This window comes from Scyliorhinus torazame, chromosome 1, assembly GCF_047496885.1.
Source record: "Scyliorhinus torazame isolate Kashiwa2021f chromosome 1, sScyTor2.1, whole genome shotgun sequence".
Lineage (NCBI taxonomy): Eukaryota > Metazoa > Chordata > Chondrichthyes > Carcharhiniformes > Scyliorhinidae > Scyliorhinus > Scyliorhinus torazame.
Window position 1 is genome coordinate 376,943,543 of NC_092707.1, and position 21,739 is coordinate 376,965,281.

A 21,739-nucleotide genomic window follows, 5' to 3' on the forward strand; every position below is an offset into this window, starting at 1 on the left:
CACATCTTTTGAGTTGTGGGGGTGAGATCCACGCAGACATTGGGAGAATGTGCAAACTCCGCACAGACAGTGCCCCGAGCCGGGATCAAACCCGGGTCCTTAGCGCCGTTAGTGAGAGGGTATATCTTGAAAAGGATGTCTTTAAGAGAAAAGTGATAGCCTGGTAGGTATGCTGAATATAGATAAACCTAATGTGACTTATTTTTTAAAAAAAAAGTTATGATCCATTAATTGAATATGAAAGAGTAAACCTGATCAAAATGCATCTTTTTTAATGGGCCATTTTTAATTTGGGCCAGATTTTAGCTACTGAAGAGGGAAAATCGAGTCAAGAAATCTCCCAACTCAGCAGACCTGTCTCGATGGCAATGGTCCCCACAGTCACAATTTTCACTCTGCGGAAGCCATTGGGACATGATCGAGTCAGGCCTGCCACCTCTAGGAGCAGTCCAGAGGTGATCATGGATATGAGTAAATGCTGAGGCGGTCTGGTAGAAGCTCAGCCTCAATTTTCTGAGACTTCAGCCCAGTTGGTTAAAAGGCTGTTCAGCAGGACCCGGGTTCGACCTCGGCCCAGGGTCACTGTCCAAGTGGAGATTGCACATTCTCCGTGTGTCTGCGTGGGCCTCACCCTTTCAACCCAAAAAGATGTGCAGGGTAGGTGAATTGGCCATGATAAATTGCCCCTTAATTGGAAAAAAAGAATTGGGTACTCTAAATTTATTTGTTTTAAAAAAAGGATGTACAGCCCTCTATCCCTCACCCCCATGCAACCTCCATGCTCCAATGTTTCCTCCATAGCATCTCACCTTATATCCACCCCGGGCAGACCTTAGGAGCCACTTAGAGATGAACAAAAATAAAACTTCTACCAATCTAAAAGAGCTCTAACTGATACTGATATTAACTTGAACTGAAAAAAACTCTCATTCATGAAATCCATTCAAAGATTTGAAATCCCCTCAGGTAGTTAATCTGATGTGGAAACAAACAAGCTTCTATTCACCAGCCACGTAAAAGATGGATAATCATTTCATAATCTCTTAAAACAATCAAATAACATATGAATTCAACTCCTGCTGAGTTTTCAGCTTCTGAAACTCAGCCAAGCATTCATAAAGAGCTGGAAAAAGAAACAGACTTTGGAATGTGTCAACATGAAGTATATTGAAACTGCAGAAACAGGTGATTCATGTGTAGTTGTTTAAGCTGCACAAGATGGTCGATCAATCAATGCATTCCAACAACAGGTGTCTACCTCTTTACTCTAAATGATAGCTGCAGCCTGTGTTTATTTTTCATATTTTAAGGGCTTGGAATTTAAATAACTTCACAGCATGACGCTCAAATGGTCTTATCAATCTTTCACAAGCATTTACATCGTCTCCATAAATTTGTGATTCCCACATTGCGAGTTAAGGCCTTTTGAACAGCAAAAATGGGGTCTGAGCTCAGCATTACTTTCAAATAGTCCTGTTGAGTTCAGTTTTCCCATCTGTGTGATTCGTGACCTGCTACCTTACCCTGCGACAGAATGTAAACCTTATGGAAATGGGGGCTGGACTTCCACATCCAGCTCCTGGCCACCATTTTTAAAGGCCTCCAGTGTTAGCCCGATTCTATGAAAATCTGGCCCACATGCCCCATTGGGGGAGATGGTGGTGTGTGGCCACCAGACTAGTAAACCAGAGACTCAAGCTCATGCTCTGAGATCTCGGGTCAAATCCCACCATGGCTGCTGGTGGGATTAAAATCCAATTCATTAATAGAAAATAATATGGAATTGAAAGCTATTTTCAGTAAGGATGACCATGAACCTATCATCGATTGTCATAAAAACCCATCTGTTTCACAAATGTCCTTTAGAGAATGAAATCTGCTGTCCTTACCCAGTCTGGCCTACATGTGACTCCAGACCCACAGCAATGTGTTTGATTATTAGTTGTCCTCAGAAATGGCCTAGCAAGCTGCTCTGTTCAAGGGCACTTAGGGGATGGGGAACAAATGTGGGCCTTGTCAGCGATACCCATATTTCAAAGTAGGGAAGATTTTTTTTAAAAAACTTAGGTGAAATGTTCCACTGCTATCTGTAGTAAATTAATTAACAGGTTCTGAATAAACTATTAAGTTCACCATTTTTTAACCATTGCAAATCAGTTAACAATTTAACTAAAACAACACACATGTGGCACCCTTATGTATTAACCAACTTGTTACAAATAACACTGGTGGCTTTGGTTTTACATTTTTCCTGTTGCAGATCATTTTAAGTAAGGGACAGGACAGAAAAGAAAAGGATAAAAAAAAAAACAATTGTGTAGAAATGGGTTGCAATTAATGCACTGAGATATGTAGGCCGAGATTCTCCATTCCGAGTTCACCCTGCCACTGCTGCCAGCGAGAATGGAGAATTTTGCACCCAGCCAAAATTCCACTTCGAAGAATCCTGCAGGCGTAAATGGACGGGAATTCCAACCGTCATGTAGATTTTCAAAAAATTATTCTACTTCTTTGCCAATGTATAAAGCAATGTAAAATATTATAACACCATACACATAGAAGGTCATTTGACCCACAATGCTTGTACTTGAGAGTTACTTCAACTCAGCCACTGTATAAATAGAAGTGTGGAGTACAAAAACAAGGCAGCAATGGTTAGTATAAATGAATCAATGATTTTGTTACACATAACAGGGGTAAAGCTTTGTCACTATAACATGATAAAACATACCTCTTTGCAAAAATGGTTTATGGTCATCTTCAATGTGCCCGGCTTGCATTTTGGTCCAGAAATATTTTACCTCGTTGGGATGGTTGCTCAGTGAACCAAGTCGATGCAGGCGACGTTCTGTTGGGCAACATGAAGAAAGTTCTGATGAAAGGTTATCGACCTGAAATGTTAACAGGAGGGGCAATTTTGAGTCCGCATTCGCCATCTGCGGGATCGGTGGGTTGGCCACGTTAAATTGCCGCTTTGTGTCCAAAGGTGTGCAGGTTCGGTGAGGTTACAAGATAGGGCGGGGGAGTGGGCCTCAGTTATGTGCCGTTTTGGAGGGTCGGTGCAGAGTCAAAGGGCTGAATGGCCTCCTTCTGCATTGTAGGGATTCTGTGAAATGTCCCGCGACAACCGCGAAACACAATTCCTGCTGGAGAGATCACGTTTTCCGATTTTCTCCAGCCCCTGTCACTAATGTGATGAGATTCACGCCCACAAAGGATGGAAACCTCATTTCATTAGTTCTGCATTGATTCAAATATTATTATTGCCCCCCCCCCCCCCCCTGCCAAATGACCCCCTCACTAAATACGTTGTGAGGTTTACAACAGGTTTGGGCAGACATGAGGGAATCTCTCCGGAGCACAGAGGTAAGTATAGCTCCTGGGGCGGAGAGGGACATGCTCTGGCAGTGCCCTGGCACTGCCCCATTATGGTTGGCATTGAGGTTGGGCAATGCCAGCCTCTGCCTTGGGCAGTGCCAGGGCAGGCCCTAGAGGGAGTCCCATGAGGCGGTTACATTGGTGCAGGGGAGTGCCAGCTATAACTCCATGATGTTGGTGGGGGCGCGGGAGGTTTAATACCGGTGGTGTATGTGGGTGGAGGTTGGGAGCGGAATGCTGGCGAGGATTCTCAGGAGACTGGGGGAGGAGCCCCCGATACATCCATAATGAGGGCTGGGGGCCATCAGGCAGCAGGACTGATGGGCACTCTTTAAAGATGGTGCCCCAATTTCTTTTTTTTTTCATATTTTATTCAAATTTTTTCCAGTCAAACAAAACAATACAAAGGTTTACCTTTTTACAACAATAAAACAATATATATATATATAACAGTGACCGTTTTAACAAATAAATAAATAATATATAAACTAAATGGCAACTGCCATAACAAAAATAATAACTCTCCAGAGATAAAATCAAACAATCCAATATACATAACCAAGTACAAATATCTATACAAAAACACCCCTGGGGACCTGCCCGAGCCCCCCCCCCACCTCCCTCCTGGGTTGCTGCTGTTACCTTCCCATTTCCTTTATCGTTCTGCGAGGTAGTCAATGAACGGTTGCCACCGCCTGGTGAACCCTTGAGCCGAACCCCTTAGTGCGAACTTTATCCGTTCTAGTTTTATAAAACCTGCCATGTCATTTATCCAGGTCTCCACGCCTGGGGGTTTGGCTTCCTTCCACATAAGCAATATCCTTCGTCGGGCTACTAGGGACGCAAAGGCCAAGGCATCAGCCTCTTTCGCCTCCTGCACTCCCGGCTCTTCTGCAACCCCAAATATAGCCAACCCCCAGCCTGGCTCGACCCGGACCCCCACCACCTTCGAAAGCACCTTTGCCACCCCCACCCAGAACCCCTGCAGTGCCGGGCATGACCAAAACATGTGGGTGTGGTTTGCTGGGCTTCTCAAGCATTTCCCACACCTATCCTCTACCCCGAAAAATGTACTGAGCCTTGCTCCGGTCATATGCGCCCTGTGCAAAACCTTGAATTGTATCAGGCTTAGCCTGGCGCACGAGGACGACGAGTTTACCCTACTGCCCCAATGTCTTTGGAGCCACTTGCTGTGCCCGTGTCGGAGTAAGCCACGCCTACTATTTATTTTTGTCTAACATGTTCAAGATTTGGCGAGAAAACCGGATTGTGCAACTTCAGACAGAGTTCCACACCAGTTTTCTGTCGGAGCTTGAAACTTTGCCAAATTCTGGTAAGATTCCACCCACTGTTTCTCTCCACAGATGTTGCCTGATCTGTTTTTTTATGAAGAAAGTTGGTTTGGTTGCTTGGTATGTTTCTTGTGAATGTTGGTAGTAGATTGTAGCAGAATAAAGTGATAAATTTAACATTGAGATATGTGTGCTGTCTTCTTGGTACGTTTTGCTGATCCTTAATGAAGCGACATGTGAAGCCCTGTTTGAAATTTCTGGCCAGCCATTTGTGGACTGGAAAATCCCAAGGAAAAGATCATTCCTTTCAGTTAATTGAAAAAAGACACACCGAGTTGTTCTGATCTGGAAGGAACTGCCTGAGGGAGTCGGGGAAGCAGATCCAACAGCAACAACTTGCAATTATGTAATATCCTTCTTAACCTTGTAAAACATTCCAAGGTACTTCACAATAACCTCATCAAACAAAATTTGACACTGGGCTAAATAAGGAGATATTAGGCTGATGGTCAAAAGCTTTGTCAATGAAGTAGATTTCAAAGGAGTTTCTGAGAAGAAGAAAGAAAGGTAGAGTGTGGAGAATTTTAGGGAGGAAACGTCAGACCATAGCATCTTTGTGGCTGAAAGCATGGCTGTCAATGGCGACGGTGATTAAAACTGGTAATGGTTAAAAGGTCAGAATTGGAGGAGGCTGTTGCAGAGGTAGGGAAGTGAGAAACCAGAAGATTTTGAAAACAAGGATGCAAATTTTAAAGCTGAGGCATTTCTTAAGTGGAAGCCAGAGAAGGTCAAAGAGCACAGGGATGAATGAGATTTAGTGCGGCCTAGGGAAACGGGCAGCAGAGTTTTGGATGGGCTCAGGTTTATGGATATTAGGGCATGGGAGACTGTCAAGTTTAGAGTAACAAAAGGGCGGCACAAGGCGCAGTGGTTAGCACTGGGACTACAGCGCTGAGGACCCGGGTTCGAATCCCGGCCCTGGGTCACTGTCCGTGTGGAGTTTGCACATTCTCCCGGTGTCTGCGTGGGTTTCACCCCCACAACCCAAAGATGTGCAGTTAGGTGGATTAGCCACGGTAAACTGCCCCTTAATTGGAAAAAATAATAATTGGGTAATCTAAATTTATAGAAAAAAAGGTTTAGAGTAACAAAGACCTGGATGAGAGTTTCAGCAGCGGATGAGCTGAGCCAGTTGCAGACTTGGTAGGGGGATTGGCAATTAGAGAACACATACCATTCAGAAGGAAAGAGAAAAACAAAATATAAGGCAGGGAACAAACTTGCAACATGCAATAGCCACCAAATGTGTAACAATTTACATAATTAATATTTCTGTTCATTTTCGTTACCTATTAGCTGTAGTCTTTTATGCCATCGAGCTGTGTTTGGAAAATAACTTGGAAATCTTGGATCTGGTGCACCAATCAAATCCAATAACACAAATAGATCCTATGAGGAATATACGTAGTTTGTCAAATTAGCACATTAACAAATCAATAGGTTAATTACCTCAATTTCCAGTGACTATCAAATAGATCTTGCAAAATTAAGAGAAGAGTTCTTTCTTGTATAAATTCCATCACTAAAATGTTTGTGTTTAATAAATAGTTTTAGCTACAGATTAATAAATTCCCTAAAATCTAACGTTTGAAACGGATTTGTTTCTATTTTTCTCTGCTTTTCAATTCTACGGGCGGGATTCTCCGAGCCCGCAGCAGGTTGGGGAAATCGCCGGGGTCGCGGGAAATTCCCACCGCGCCGCTCCAACGCCGGGCTGCCGATCACGCCCACATGGTGCTGAAATAGTCCCGCGCGGCGATTCTCCGTGGGTGACGGGCCGAACGCCCGCCGAGTTCCGCCGAGTCCCGCCAGCGTGGTTCTAACCTGGTACAACCCGACGGGAGCTTGGACCCGTGGCCACTGTGGACATCCTGGTGGAGGGGCGGGGGAGATCGGACTCCGGGGGCGGCCTTCACGGGGTCCAGGTCCACGATCGGGGCCATCCGATTGGCGGGCGGCCGCGATCTGGAGGGGGCCTACCTCCTTCCGCACGGCCAGCTGTAAAGTCCCCGACATGTTGCTCCGCACCGGCGCGGAGACAGCAACCACACGGTGGAAACCCACCCAAATGCAGGGAGAACGTACAGACTTCGCACAGACAGTGACCCATATCGGGATTTGAACCTGGGACCCTGGAGCTGAGAAGCAACAGTGCTAACCACTGTGCTACCATAATGTAAGCCTACTTTTTCCAATAATAAAGATTATTATTATTAAATTACATTAATGCAGGTTTCCTAAAATCAACACTATTAAGGTTTTAAGATGGACTAATAAGCAAAATGTTGTTGGGCAGAATGGTGAATATTTTCAATATAGGGCAGCCTATAGCTGCTCTTACACTCGGGCACATTGCACTCCCCCATCCCCACTCCATCAGCCTGTCATCCCAGGCACTTCAAGTGTCCCTGTCATGTCGGCAAACCTTAGGCTGACTGGGAAACCCCAGTAGGTCTATTTTATCTATAATAATCAAAGTTTCACATGAGGCAACAGGTGAGGGAATCTCCGCTGCTCCCGACACAAGGGATCCAGGAGAGAGTGATTTCGGGGGTATGGGTCGGGGATGGCAAAGTGTCCGAAATATATCAGGAGATGAGAGACGAGGGGGAGGCGCTGGTAGAGGAGCTGAAAGGAAAATGGGAAGAAGAGCTGGGGGAGGAGATTGAGGAGGGGCTGTGGGCTGATGCCCTAAGTAGGGTAAATTCCTCTTCCTCGTGTGCCAGGCTTAGCCTGATACAATTCAAGGTTCTACACAGAGCACACATGACGGGAGCAAGACTGAGCAGGTTCTTCGGAGTGGAGGACAGGTGCGGGAGGTGCTTGGGAAGCCCGGCGAACCACACACATATGTTCTGGTCATGTCCGGCACTGGAGGGGAGTGGCAAGAGTGATTTCAAAGGTGGTGAAGGTCCGGGTCAAGCCAGGCTGGGGGTTAGCTATATTTGGGGTAGCGGAAAAGCCGGGAGTGCAGGAGGCGAAAGAGGCCGATATTCTGGCCTTTGCGTCCCTGGTGGATTGGCCATTATAAATTGCCCTTAGTGTCCAAAATTGCCCTTAGTGTTGGGTGGGGTTACTGGGTTATGGGTGGAGGTGTGGGCTTGGGTGGGGTGCTCTTTCCAAGGGTCAGTGCAGACTCGATGGGCCAAATGGCCTCCTTCTGCACTGTAAATTCTATGAACTATGAAACCCCCCGGCGTGGAGGCCTGGGTAAACGATGTGGCAGGGTTCATAAAACTGGAACGGATGAAGTTTGCATTGAGAGGATCGGTTCAGGGGTTCTCCAGGCGGTGGCAACCGTTCCTTGACTATCTCGCGGAACGTTAAGGGAAAATAGATTGTCAGCAGCAGCAGCCCAGAGGGTGGGGGGGGGGGGGGGGGGGGGGGGGGGAGCCCTATTTCTTGTTACTTTGCTAGTTCACTATTTTATTTAAATAATGTTACTTATTAGTTATTCTGTTATCTCTTATGTTGATTTGTAAAGTGGAAAAATTGTGTTTGAAAACTTTAATAAAATAATTTTTTTTTTAAATTAAATAAATAATCAAGGTTTCACATTGCTGCCCATAAAAAAAATAACATTTATGAATACAACTTTAATCTGCAATTGAGAAACCTGCCCCATTGTTCATTTTTTATTGGTGCATAATCTTGACAACTGTTAAAATTACAATAATTTCTTGGATATTTTTTCCTGTCTTGCAGGTTGTCTGTACTTACAATTCCATGAATCTGGTTGGTATCAGTGGCACCAGGTGGATGTGCCTCCTTCTCCATCTTCTGTGCCAAATGTCGAGAGCCATAGAGTGAGTCAATATCAGACCAATATTGAAATGCTTCTTCTCCATCAAAAAATATTAGCTGCAGGGTAAGATCTGGTCTGTCACTATTATCCTAATTGAAAGATAAATAATTTAAATGTAAGCCTGGAGAGATTTACCCACACTAAAAATTGAATCTTTTGAGGATATGAATAAGTGATAAAAGTCAATGAAATATTGGAACATAAAAATACATGCAGGTTACAGTCAGGAAAAATGACAGCAAATCTGGGCTAGTCACAAAATCATAATACTTTTGAACATACTGTTATAGGTGCTAGTATAATTTGAGTTTATGTACATAAATCACTATTTTCATGATGTTCCAATTTAAACTCTGGGAAGTGCAACCAATAAGTAAACTGTTGTTGGGTGAGTTTCCGAGGAGAAATCTTTTTTCCCCCGATTGTTTTCACATGGGTATGATGATGGGGCAGCACAGTGGCACAGGGGTTAGCACTGCTGCCCACAGCTCCAAGGTCCCAGGGTCCATTACGGCCTCGGGTGTCTGTGTGGAGTTTTCAGTTTCTCCAGCTGTCTGCATGGGTTTCCTCCGGGTGCTCCGGTTTCCTCCCGCAGTCCCACATGGGCTGGTTAGGGGGATTGGACCCGCTAAATTACCCCTCAAGTGTCCAAAGATGTGCGGGTTAGGTGGGGTTACGGGGATGGGGCAGGGGAGTAGGTTTAGGTCAGGTGTTCTTTCAAAGGGTCAGTGCAGATTTGATGGGCCTAATAGCCTCCTTCTGCATTGTAGGGAGTCTATGACACTACGGTTGCACTGGCCTTGGCATTACATATGAACATATGAACTAGGTACAGCCTGCCCTTTGTGATCTTCCAATTTGTCTGCAGGTGGCTCTATTTAGTTTTTTTTTTAAATATTGGAGGTATGTATTGCTGGAAAGGCCAACATTTATTGTCACTAACAGGGATGTGATTTTTCTGTCTTTTACCAGATTTCTATTTCTTTGTTATTTCAGAGTGCAATAAATTCAGTCACAGTAATGGTAAGTAAAAATATCTTACGATAGACATATTTGTTTACAATTGGTTTAAATTGGCTGAAAAAGGAAGAGGATTTAAAGTATCGGATATGGAAAGTACATTAGTCACAAATGATCGTACAAGAAAATGGTCAGTTTGAAGTGTTTTGTTTTAATGTTCTGTTAATTTTTTTCCAGTAAATGGTAATGATTTACATATATTTTGTATGACTAATCTCAGGGTTACATTTATGTTCAGAAGTGCCAGGTTATTTATTTAAATGCTGCTAAAATAATGCACCTGTGAGTCCCAGTCCAAAGCAAATATTCAAAAAGTCTTAGAACATAGAACATAGAACAATACAGCGCAGTACAGGCCCTTCGGCCCACGATGTTGCACCGAAACAAAAGCCATCTAACCTACACTATGCCATTATCATCCATATGTTTATCCAATAAACTTTTAAATACCCTCAATGTTGGCGAGTTCACTACTGTAGCAGGTAGGGCATTCCACGGCCTCACTACTCTTTGCGTAAAGAACCTACCTCTGACCTCTGTCCTATATCTATTACCCCTCAGTTTAAAGTTATGTCCCCTCGTGCCAGCCATATCCATCCGCGGGAGAAGGCTCTCACTGTCCACCCTATCCAACCCCCTGATCATTTTGTATGCATCTATTAAGTCTCCTCTTAACCTTCTTCTCTCCAACGAAAACAACCTCAAGTCCATCAGCCTTTCCTCATAAGATTTTCCCTCCATACCAGGCAACATCCTGGTAAATCTCCTCTGCACCTGCTCCAAAGCCTCCACGTCCTTCCTATAATGCGGTGACCAGAACTGTACGCAATACTCCAAATGCGGCCGTACCAGAGTTCTGTACAGCTGCAACATGACCTCCCGACTCCGGAACTCAATCCCTCTACCAATAAAGGCCAACACTCCATAGGCCTTCTTCACAACCCTATCAACCTGGGTGGCAACTTTCAGGGGTCTATGTACATGGACACCTAGATCCCTCTGCTCATCCACACTTTCAAGAACTTTACCATTAGCCAAATATTCCGCATTCCTGTTATTCCTTCCAAAGTGAATCACCTCACACTTCTCTACATTAAACTCCATTTGCCACCTCTCAGCCCAGCTCTGCAGCTTATCTATATCCCTCTGTAACCTGCTACATCCTTCCACACTATCGACAACACCACCGAGTTTAGTATCGTCTGCCAATTTACTCACCCACCCTTCTGCGCCTTCCTCTAGGTCATTGATAAAAATGACAAACAGCAACGGCCCCAGAACAGATCCTTGTGGTACTCCACTTGTGACTGTACTCCATTCTGAACATTTCCCATCAACCACCACCCTCTGTCTTCTTTCAGCTAGCCAATTTCTGATCCACATCTCTAAATCACCCTCAATCCCCAGCCTCCGTATTTTTTGCAATAGCCTACCGTGGGGAAACTTATCAAACGCTTTGCTGAAATCCATATACACCACATCAACTGCTCTACCCTCGTCTACCTGTTCAGTCACCTTCTCAAAGAACTCAATAAGGTTTGTGAGGCATGACCTACCCTTCACAAAGCCATGCTGACTATCCCTGATCATATTATTCCTATCTAGATGATTATAAATCTTGTCTCTTATAATCCCCTCCAAGACTTTACCCACTACAGACGTGAGGCTCACCGGTCTATAGTTGCCGGGGTTGTCTCTGCTCCCCTTTTTGAACAAAGGGACCACATTTGCTGTCCTCCAGTCCTCTGGCACTATTCCTGTAGCCAATGATGACATAAAAATCAAAGCCAAAGGTCCAGCAATCTCTTCCCTGGCCTCCCAGAGAATCCTAGGATAAATCCCATCAGGTCCCGGGGACTTATCTATTTTCAGCCTGTCCAGAATTGCCAACACCTCTTCCCTACGTACCTCAATGCCATCTATTCTATTAGCCTGGGGCTCAGCATTCTCCTCCACAACATTATCTTTTTCCTGAGTGAATACTGATGAAAAATATTCATTTAGTATCTCGCCTATCTCTTCAGACTCCACACACAATTTCCCATCCCTGTCCTTGACTGGTCCTACTCTTTCCCTAGTCATCCGCTTATTCCTGACATACCTATAGAAAGCTTTTGGGTTTTCCTTGATCCTTCCTGCCAAATACTTCTCATGTCCCCTCCTTGCTCGTCTTAGCTCTCTCTTTAGATCCTTCCTCGCTACCTTGTAACTATCCATCGCCCCAACCGAAACTTCACACTTCATCTTCACATAGGCCTCCTTCTTCCTCTTAACAAGAGATTCCACTTCCTTGGTAAACCACAGTTCCCTCGCTCGACGCCTTCCTCCCTGTCTGACCGGTACATACTTATCAAGAACACGCAGTGGCTGATCCTTGAACAAGCCCCACTTATCCAGTGTGCCCAACACTTGCAGCCTACTTCTCCACCTTATCCCCCCCAAGTCACGTCTAATGGCATCATAATTGCCCTTCCCCCAGCTATAACTCTTGCCCTGCGGTGTATACTTATCCCTTTCCATCATTAACGTAAACGTCACCGAATTGTGGTCACTGTCCCCAAAGTGCTCTCCTACCTCCAAATCCAACAACTGGCCTGGTTCATTACCCAAAACCAAAACCAACGTGGCCTCGCCTCTTGTTGGCCTGTCAACATATTGTTTCAGGAAACCCTCCTGCACACACTGTACAAAAAACGACCCATCTATTGTACTCGAACTATATCTTTTCCAGTCAATATTTGGAAAGTTAAAGTCTCCCATAATAACTACCCTGTTACTTTCGCTCATATCCAGAATCATCTTCGCCATCCTTTCCTCTACATCCCTAGAACTATTAGGAGGCCTATAAAAATCTCCCAACAGGGTGACCTCTCCTTTCCTGTTTCTAACTTCAGCCCATACTACCTCGGAAGAAGAGTCCCCATCTAGCATCCTCTCCGCCACCGTAATACTGCTCTTGACTAGCAGCGCCACACCTCCCCCTCTTTTGCCTCCTTCTCTGAGCTTACTAAAACACCTAAACCCCGGAACCTGCAACATCCATTCCTGTCCCTGCTCTATCCATGTCTCCGAAATGGCCACAACATCGAAGTCCCAGGTACCAACCCATGCTGCCAGTTCCCCTACCTTGTTTCGTATACTCCTGGCATTGAAGTAGACACACTTCAAACCACCTACCTGAACACTGGCCCCCTCCTGCGACATCAAATCTGTGCTCCTGACCTCTATACTCTCATTCTCCCTTACCCTAAAACTACAATCCAGGTTCCCATGCCCCTGCTGCATTAGTTTAAACCCCCCCAAAGAGCACTAACAAATCTCCCCCCCAGGATATTTGCGCCCCTCAGGTTCAGATGTAGACCATCCTGTCTGTAGAGGTCCCACCTTCCCCAGAAAGAGCCCCAGTTATCCAGAAATCTGAATCCCTCCCGCCTGCACCATCCCTGTAGCCACGTGTTTAAATGCTCTCTCTCCCTATTCCTCATCTCACTATCACGTGGCACGGGCAACAACCCAGAGATAACAACTCTGTTTGTTCTAGTTCTGAGCTTCCATCCTAGCTCCCTGAAAGCCTGCCTGACATCCTTGTCCCCTTTCCTACCTATGTTAGTGCCAATGTGGACCACGACTTGGGGCTGCTCCCCCTCCCCCCTAAGGACCCGGAAAACACGATCCGAGACATCACGTACCCTTGCACCTGGGAGGCAACATACCAAACGTGAGTCTCTCACGCTCCCACAAAATCTCCTATCTGTATCTTCATACTATGGGAGAGGTGATCTTCCTCCCAGACCCGCCCACTGGATCATTTTGTTCCATTGCAGAGCAGGGGCTTAGACGGGGCAGAGTTTGTAAGGAGCATCCAGGAGGGCTTCTTAAAACAATATGTAAACAGTCCAACTAGGGAAGGGGCGGTACTGGACCTGGTATTGGGGAATGAGCCCGGCCAGGTGGTAGATGTTTCAGTAGGGGAGCATTTCGGTAACAGTGACCACAATTCAGTAAGTTTTAAAGTACTGGTGGACAAGGATAAGAGTGGTCCGAGGATGAATGTGCTAAATTGGGGGAAGGCTAATTATAACAATATTAGGCGGGAACTGAAGAACATAGATTGGGGGCGGATGTTTGAGGGCAAATCAACATCTGACATGTGGGAGGCTTTCAAGTGTCAGTTGAAAGGAATACAGGACAGGCATGTTCCTGTGAGGAAGAAAGATAAATACGGCAATTTTCGGGAACCTTGGATGACGAGTGATATTGTAGGCCTCGTCAAAAAGAAAAAGGAGGCATTTGTCAGGGCTAAAAGGCTGGGAACAGACGAAGCCTGTGTGGCATATAAGGAAAGTAGGAAGGAACTTAAGCAAGGAGTCAGGAGGGCTAGAAGGGGTCATGAAAAGGCATTGGCAAATAGGGTTAAGGAAAATCCCAAGGCTTTTTACACTTACATAAAAAGTAAGAGGGTAGCCAGGGAAAGGGTTGGCCCACTGAAGGATAGGCAAGGGAATCTATGTGTGGAGCCAGAGGAAATGGGCGAGGTACTAAATGAATACTTTGCATCAGTATTCACCAAAGAGAAGGAATTGGTAGATGTTGAGTCTGGAGAAGGGGGTGTAGATAGCCTGGGTCACATTGTGATCCAAAAAGACGAGGTGTTGGGTGTCTTAAAAAATATTAAGGTAGATAAGTCCCCAGGGCCGGATGGGATCTACCCCAGAATACTGAAGGAGGCTGGAGAGGAAATTGCTGAGGCCTTGACAGAAATCTTTGGATCCTCGCTGTCTTCAGGGGATGTCCCGGAGGACTGGAGAATAGCCAATGTTGTTCCTCTGTTTAAGAAGGGTGGCAGGGATAATCCCGGGAACTACAGGCCGGTGAGCCTTACTTCAGTGGTAGGGAAATTACTGGAGAGAATTCTTCGAGACAGGATCTACTCCCATTTGGAAGCAAATGGACGTATTAGTGAGAGGCAGCACGGTTTTGTGAAGGGAAGGTCGTGTCTCACTAACTTGATAGAGTTTTTCGAGGAGGTCACTAAGATGATTGATGCAGGTAGGGCAGTAGATGTTGTCTATATGGACTTCAGTAAGGCCTTTGACAAGGTCCCTCATGGTAGACTAGTACAAAAGGTGAAGTCACACGGGATCAGGGGTGAACTGGCAAGGTGGATACAGAACTGGCTAGGCCATAGAAGGCAGAGGGTAGCAATGGAGGGATGCTTTTCTAATTGGAGGGCTGTGACCAGTGGTGTTCCACAGGGATCAGTGCTGGGACCTTTGCTCTTTGTAGTATATATAAATGATTTGGAGGAAAATGTAACTGGTCTGATTAGTAAGTTTGCAGACGACACAAAGGTTGGTGGAATTGCGGATAGCGATGAGGACTGTCTGAGGATACAGCAGGATTTAGATTGTCTGGAGACTTGGGCGGAGAGATGGCAGATGGAGTTTAACCTGGACAAATGTGAGGTAATGCATTTTGGAAGGGCTAATGCAGGTAGGGAATATACAGTGAATGGTAGAACCCTCAAGAGTATTGAAAGTCAAAGAGATCTAGGAGTACAGGTCCACAGATCACTGAAAGGGGCTACACAGGTGGAGAAGGTAGTCAAGAAGGCATACGGCATGCTTGCCTTCATTGGCCGGGGCATTGAGTATAAGAATTGGCAAGTCATGTTGCAGCTGTATAGAACCTTAGTTAGGCCACACTTGGAGTATAGTGTTCAATTCTGGTCGCCACACTACCAGAAGGATGTGGAGGCTTTAGAGAGGGTGCAGAAGAGATTTACCAGAATGTTGCCTGGTATGGAGGGCATAAGCTATGAGGAGCGATTGAATAAACTCGGTTTGTTCTCACTGGAACGAAGGAGGTTGAGGGGCGACCTGATAGAGGTATACAAAATTATGAGGGGCATAGACAGAGTGGATAGTCAGAGGCTTTTCCCCAGGGTAGAGGGGTCAATTACTAGGGGGCATAGGTTTAAGGTGAGAGGGGCAAAGTTTAGAGTAGATGTACGAGGCAAGTTTTTTACGCAGAGGGTAGTGGGTGCCTGGAACTCACTACCGGAGGAGGTAGTGGAGGCAGGGACGATAGGGACATTTAAGGGGCATCTTGACAAATATATGAATAGGATGGGAATAGAAGGATACGGACCCAGGAAGTGTAGAAGATTGTAGTTTAGTCGGGCAGTATGGTCGGCACGGGCTTGGAGGGCCGAAGGGCCTGTTCCTGTGCTGTACATTTCTTTGTTCTTTGTTCTTTGCACACCCATTTTCAAGTGTTTTTTTCTTTGATCCAACCACATCCCTGCATTAAGGAGGTGGGGCAACCACTCTCTTGTACTGCTGCAGTCCACGCAGCAAAGGTACTCACACACAGGTAACCGGGTGGGCTTTCCGGCATTCAGTGGTGCAGTGGTTGTCGCTAGACTAGCAATCCAGAGGCCCAGACTCATGTTCTGGGAACATGTGTTCAAATTCCCACCATGGCAGCTGGTGGAATTTGAATTCAATTAATAAAATCTGGAACGATAAAGCTAGTCATCATTAATGATGACTGTCAAGTTATCATCCGTTGCTGTAAAAACCCATCTGATCCCTCATGTCCTTCAGCGAAGGAAACCTTCCAGACCGATAACAATGTGGTTCACTCTTAATTGCTCTCTGAAATTGCCTTGCAAGCCAAGGGCAATTAGGGATGGCAACAAATTTTGTCCTTGCCAGTGACGTCCACAATCCAAGAAAGGGGGGAAAAAACATTGGCAATGAAGGAAAGGCCATATATGTCTGTTAGGATGGCACATGTCTTGCAGCTGATTTTGAATATAATAGTGCTCATATGTACCATTCTAGGTGGTGGAGATCACAGATTTTATCTGTGCTGCTGAAGACCTTTGGCGACTTGTGATACATCATGTACATAGTACAAATTGCAGCCACAGTATGCCCATAGTAGAAGGAGTCATTTTTTAAAAGTTTGCCAAGATTGCCAGTCAAGCAAATCCCTTTGATTTGGTTGATGTTGAGCTTCTTGAATTTTGTTACAGTGAAATCTATCCAGGGAAGTGTTTAGTATTCCAATATATTTTATAATTTGTTCCTTCTAGGTGGTGAATTGAGGCTTCCAGGATTTAGGAAGTGAGTTACAAAACATCCAGCTTGTAGTGCCCTGATAGCTAAGCATTTATGCGGTTGTTCCAGTTGAGTTTTTGGACAATGGTGACCCCCACCCACCCCCCCCCCCCCCCCCCCCCCCCCCATAATGTCAATGATGGGGAATTCAGAATTGGTAATACTCTTTTATTGGAGATTATTACTTGATGCAACGCAAATGGTACTTGCTACTTTAGCATCCCAAACCTGAGGTTTGTCCAGATCTTGCTGCATACATGTCGTGAAGCAAATTCTAATTTTGTGAAAAACAAGATCCCAAAATTGCAGTGGGAAAAATAACCAAATAAGCTGATTAAGAGGTATTGGTTGAAGGATTACTGTTGGTGGTGTAGCAGGAGAACTCAATTTCAAATAGTATAATGGAATCACCTACATCTTTTTGAGCAGAGAAGGCCATCATATAACATCTCGTCTGAAAAATAGCAACTCCAGCAGTGGAACACGGAAGCGTCAGCCAAAGTTATTTTCTGAAACCCCAAAATGGACAAGCCCCACGATCTCGGAGAGTCGAAAATGCTACCACTGAGCCATGCAGATTCTACAATGTCCTTATCATTGCAGATTTGTCCCGATTATACCTCATAAAGTAAATCAATTAATCATGTTCTGATTTTAGTTCAATTATTTACATTTGTATATCATATATTTGTTATTGCATAGTTCCTGCAAAGGATTCATAGCTGGCTAAAATTACAACATATACTTTTATGACTAATGATACATTTTACAGATATTATTCTATTAACTATGGGCTCTAATATACCTAATTTATAATCTTGTCTTGGCAGGCCATGATGTTAACAGGTTGTCATGTAAATTCCAAAAAGGCACATCTGGGGAGTACCACAGGAAGATTAAATTCATATGAAATCTCCCCCTTTTACAGTATCTGAATTAATCAGCAGCAAGGCCTTCTGCAACTTCTGTCAACTTCATGGCAAAATCTTGCAGAGGAAATGGGGGTCTCAGCTGCTCAGCTGGAGAGGTGGCAAGACCCTCACATCGCCTCCTTTCAAGAGGGTCCACCGCATATTGTAGCACACTCACCTGACAGGCTATTGGTAGGCCTTCCCCTGGGATCAAGGACCTCAGTGGCAGAGGATTTCCTCCCAAGAGTTCTTTTGTGTTCAGCAGTGCCACTGAGGAGGTGGTGACTGTTGCCAGTACTACATCCACCAAGACCTTGGATAGATGAGGGACCTAGGCAAAGGTGAGGAACGACGTGGCCATGGGGTGCAGGTTGCAGGGGAGGGGTAATGAAGGGGCTTGGTAGTAAGGACAGGGGGATTGATTTTAGTGGGTCCTCCCTTTCCAATGCCTGGTCCCTCGATCAGGAACTGAATGCCTTTGACTGAGGGATTTGCTCCCACCCCTGCCCCAGGGGCCCACAAACAAACATGCCTGCCACTGAGGGGCAATGGGATTATCCCCTAAAGAGGCCATTGGCTGTGGGACAGGAAGCCATCCACAGGTCTTCCCACCATAGACTCCCTATCCACTCCCTACTCTCCCAATTAAATGTCCCCATCAAACTCACCACAGGGGAGGGTACAAGTTTCTGCCAAGCAGCACCAGAGTGAAGCTTGAAGTGTAACTATATCATCCTTCATGAGAACATGTAGTAAAAAAGATTAATAATTTTGATTTAAATGGGTCAAAATTAACCTTTTTGTTAAAATGTTAAACTACATCATTTACTAATGTTTAAATTGAGATTTTAACAATCTGTTGATACAAGTGACTTGATACAACTGTAAGATGTTAAATAACCGAGAGTTTTCTGTGATATTTTTCCTGAGTCATTATTCACAATGCCTGTGTTGTAATGTACCATATATAAAGGAGTACCTTCAACTGAAGGAGCAGATTGTCCAGTGCACGAGCCAGTTCCAGCAACATAGCACATGATACAGCAGAATCAGTGGCGCCCACGTACACTCTACTATACCACCACTCGTTATAGTATTTTGAGTCATGGTGACAAGCCAGCACCAGCCTTCGTTTAGCTGAAGGATTCAGTGTACTGATGATATTGGAAAACGTGACTGTTCCATAGGGTATCGCATCCTGGAAAGTGTCCTCTTCAGTTACCCAGCCAGCCTTGAGTTCACCGAACCGACTTATGATGTGCTATGGAGGAAAAACAATTTTAACAAGGGTCAACTCTCACATAAGCTAAAGAAATAAGTAGCAGGTTAAAGGGCATCTTAATCTGGAATTTCTATTGGCTGTCTTTCTTAATAGAGGCACTAAGCAAGATAGTGAATGTTCAGGGCAAGCAATTATAGAGTTCATAGAATTTACAGTGCAGAAGGAGGCCATTTGGCCCATGGAGTCTGCACCGGCTCTTGGAAAGAGCACCCTACCCAAGGTCCACACCTCCACCCTATCCCCATAACCCAGTAACCCCACCCAACACTAAGGGCAATTTTGGACACTAAGGGCAATTTAGCATGGCCAATCCACCTAACCCGCACATCTTTGGACTGTGGGAGGAAACCGGAGCACCCGGAGGAAACCCACGCACACACGGGGAGAACGTGCAGACTCCACGCAGCCAGTGACCCAAGCCGGGAATCGAACCTGGGACCCTGGAGCTGTGAAGCAATTGTGCTATCCACAATGCTACCGTGCTGCCCTGGCCCCACGGTAGATTGGTTCATTCCATCAGACATGAATTCTTGTGTTCAGCATTATCAAGGTGTCAACCTAAATGCAGAGACTGGTAACAAAATTGAAAGGGGAGATTTTATTTGTCCCCTTTTCATGCCTCGGTCAGCTGCCCTTTGCAATTATGGCTCAGGAAAATGTTACCTTCTCTCACTTCAATTCATGGACTGGGAGACATTTTTTTACATTTGTTCTTGAGATGTGGTCGTTATCTGGCATGGCCAGCATTTATTTCTGGACCCTAACTGTACTTCAGACTATCTTCTAAACTGATACAGTCTATTTGGTGCAGGTACACCTATGGTGCTATTAAGAAGAGATTTTGATCCAGCAACAGTCAAGAAATTGCGATATATTTCCAACTCAGAATGGTGTGTGGCTTGGAGGGAACTTGCGGGTTGTGGTGTTCCCGTGCATCTTCAGCCCTGTGCCTTTACTAGGTGATAGAGGTCACAGATTTGGAAGGTGCTGTCGAAGGATCCTTGGTGAGTTGCTGCAGTGCATCTTGTATACATTGCACACAGCTGTCACTGTGGTGGAATAAGTGAATATTTAAGGTGATGGATGGATTGTCAATCAAATGGGCTGCGTTGTCCTGAATGGTGCAGTGCGTTTTGGGTAATGCTGCAACCGCACTCATCCAGACAAATGAAATATTCCATCACACTCCTGACTTGTCCATTGTAGATGTGGACAGCCTGTGCGGAGACAGGAGGTGAATTACTTGTCACAGAATGCCCCCCCCCCCCCCCCCCCCCCCCACTGGCCTGCTCTTAGAATCCCTGCAGTGCAGAAGGAGGCCAAATTGGCCCATTGAGTCTGCATCGACCCTTCGAAAGATCACCCCACCTAGGTCCAATCTCCCGCCCTTTTCCTACAACCACACCCTAAGGGGCAATTTAGCATGGCCAATCCACCTAACCGGGACATCTTTGGACTGTGGGAGGAAACCAGAGCATGCCGAGGAAACCCATGCACACACGGGGAATATGTCCAAACTCATACAGACAGTCAGCCAAGGTTGAAATTGAACCCAGGTCCCTGGCGCTGTGAGGTAGCAGTGCTAAGTATTTATTTGGCAGGTTCACTGAAGTTTGTGGTCAATGGTAAGCTCCAGGATTTTGATACTGTTGGGTTCAGTGATGCTAATGTTATTGAATGTCATTGGGAGATGCTTAGATTCTCTCTTGTTGTAAATAGCCATTGCCTGACACTTGTGGCATATCTGTAATTTGCCACTTATCAGCCAAAGCCTGAAAATTGTCCAGGTCTTGCTGCATATGGATATAGACAGCTTCAGTATCTGAGGAGTCACGAATGACCCTGAACATTGTCCAATCATCAACAAACATCCCCTTATGATGGAAGGAAGGTCATTAATGTGTTCTGGGATTGGAAGAATTGGCCTCCAACAACTACAACTATCTTGCTTTATGCTAGGTTTGCCTCAATGAATCCACAAGAGAGGGATTTAAGTCATTGTAAAGATATGGGGCTGGATTCTCAATTTTGGAGACCAAGTCCCCACGCCGTTATAAAACCGGTGGTCTTTTATGCCAGGAGAACTGGCATCAAAAGGCCACAAATACTCCGTTTTGCTGGGGGCTAGCAGGGAGCCGTCGTAGAGCTCGCAGCTCTCGCTGCCGATATGGCCCCCGGCATTTCCGGGCCAGATGCCACGCATGCTCACGGCAGTGGCCTGCAGCGGCAGCGCCGTGCTCCATGGCGGACTCAGCCCGCGGCCCTGGGCCGGCAAAGTAGTGCCCCGCATCGACGGCTCGTGCGCCTCGGACCACCCGCCTGCATTGCCCCCAGCTCTGAATGAAGGCCCTGCCCGCCGATCGGCCCTCCACCGACTGTGGCGGCCCCGGAACGGAGTCCGCAGCCACCTCACAAGGTTCCCGTACAACTGGGACCATGAGAGTCCCACGCCGTCAGGTATTCAGCCGGTCGGGGATGGAGTGGGCATCAGGCAATGGCCTGAGGCGGTGGATACTCGAGCGTGGCGTACGCCGATTTTCAGGGGGCGGAGAATTTAAAATCAGGAGCAGCGCCAAAACGGATTCTCCGCTCCATCGCCGAACACGATTTTGGCATCGGGGGCGGAGAATCCAGCCCCTGGTATGCTTTGAAATATCACATGTAGATTTTTTTGTTTTGAGTAGGGCGCTGATCCCGAAAGTGGAGGGAACGGAGTACTCGGCCATAGCTATCTCAGACCACGCCCTGCACTGGGTGGAGCTGGAGTTAGGAGAGGAGAGGGACCAGCGCCCGTTGTGGCGTCTGGATGTGGAATTACTGGCGGATGAGGAGGTGTGCGGGAGGGTGCGGGGGTGCATTGAAAG

At 45.9% G+C, this 21,739-nt stretch overlaps 1 protein-coding gene across 1 annotated transcript in view; it reads right to left on the bottom strand.

The window, feature by feature from the left end:
* qpct (glutaminyl-peptide cyclotransferase) overlaps positions 1–21,739 on the bottom strand; it is a 40,292-nt gene that overhangs the window by 7,514 nt on the left and 11,039 nt on the right. The window contains exons 3-6 of the mRNA XM_072511834.1: positions 18,573–18,854; positions 8,451–8,624; positions 6,020–6,119; positions 2,732–2,848 (exon numbers count right to left, since the gene is read on the bottom strand). Coding sequence (XP_072367935.1) covers positions 2,732–2,848; positions 6,020–6,119; positions 8,451–8,624; positions 18,573–18,854 — 673 coding nt within the window. The remainder of the gene's footprint in view (positions 1–2,731; positions 2,849–6,019; positions 6,120–8,450; positions 8,625–18,572; positions 18,855–21,739) is intronic.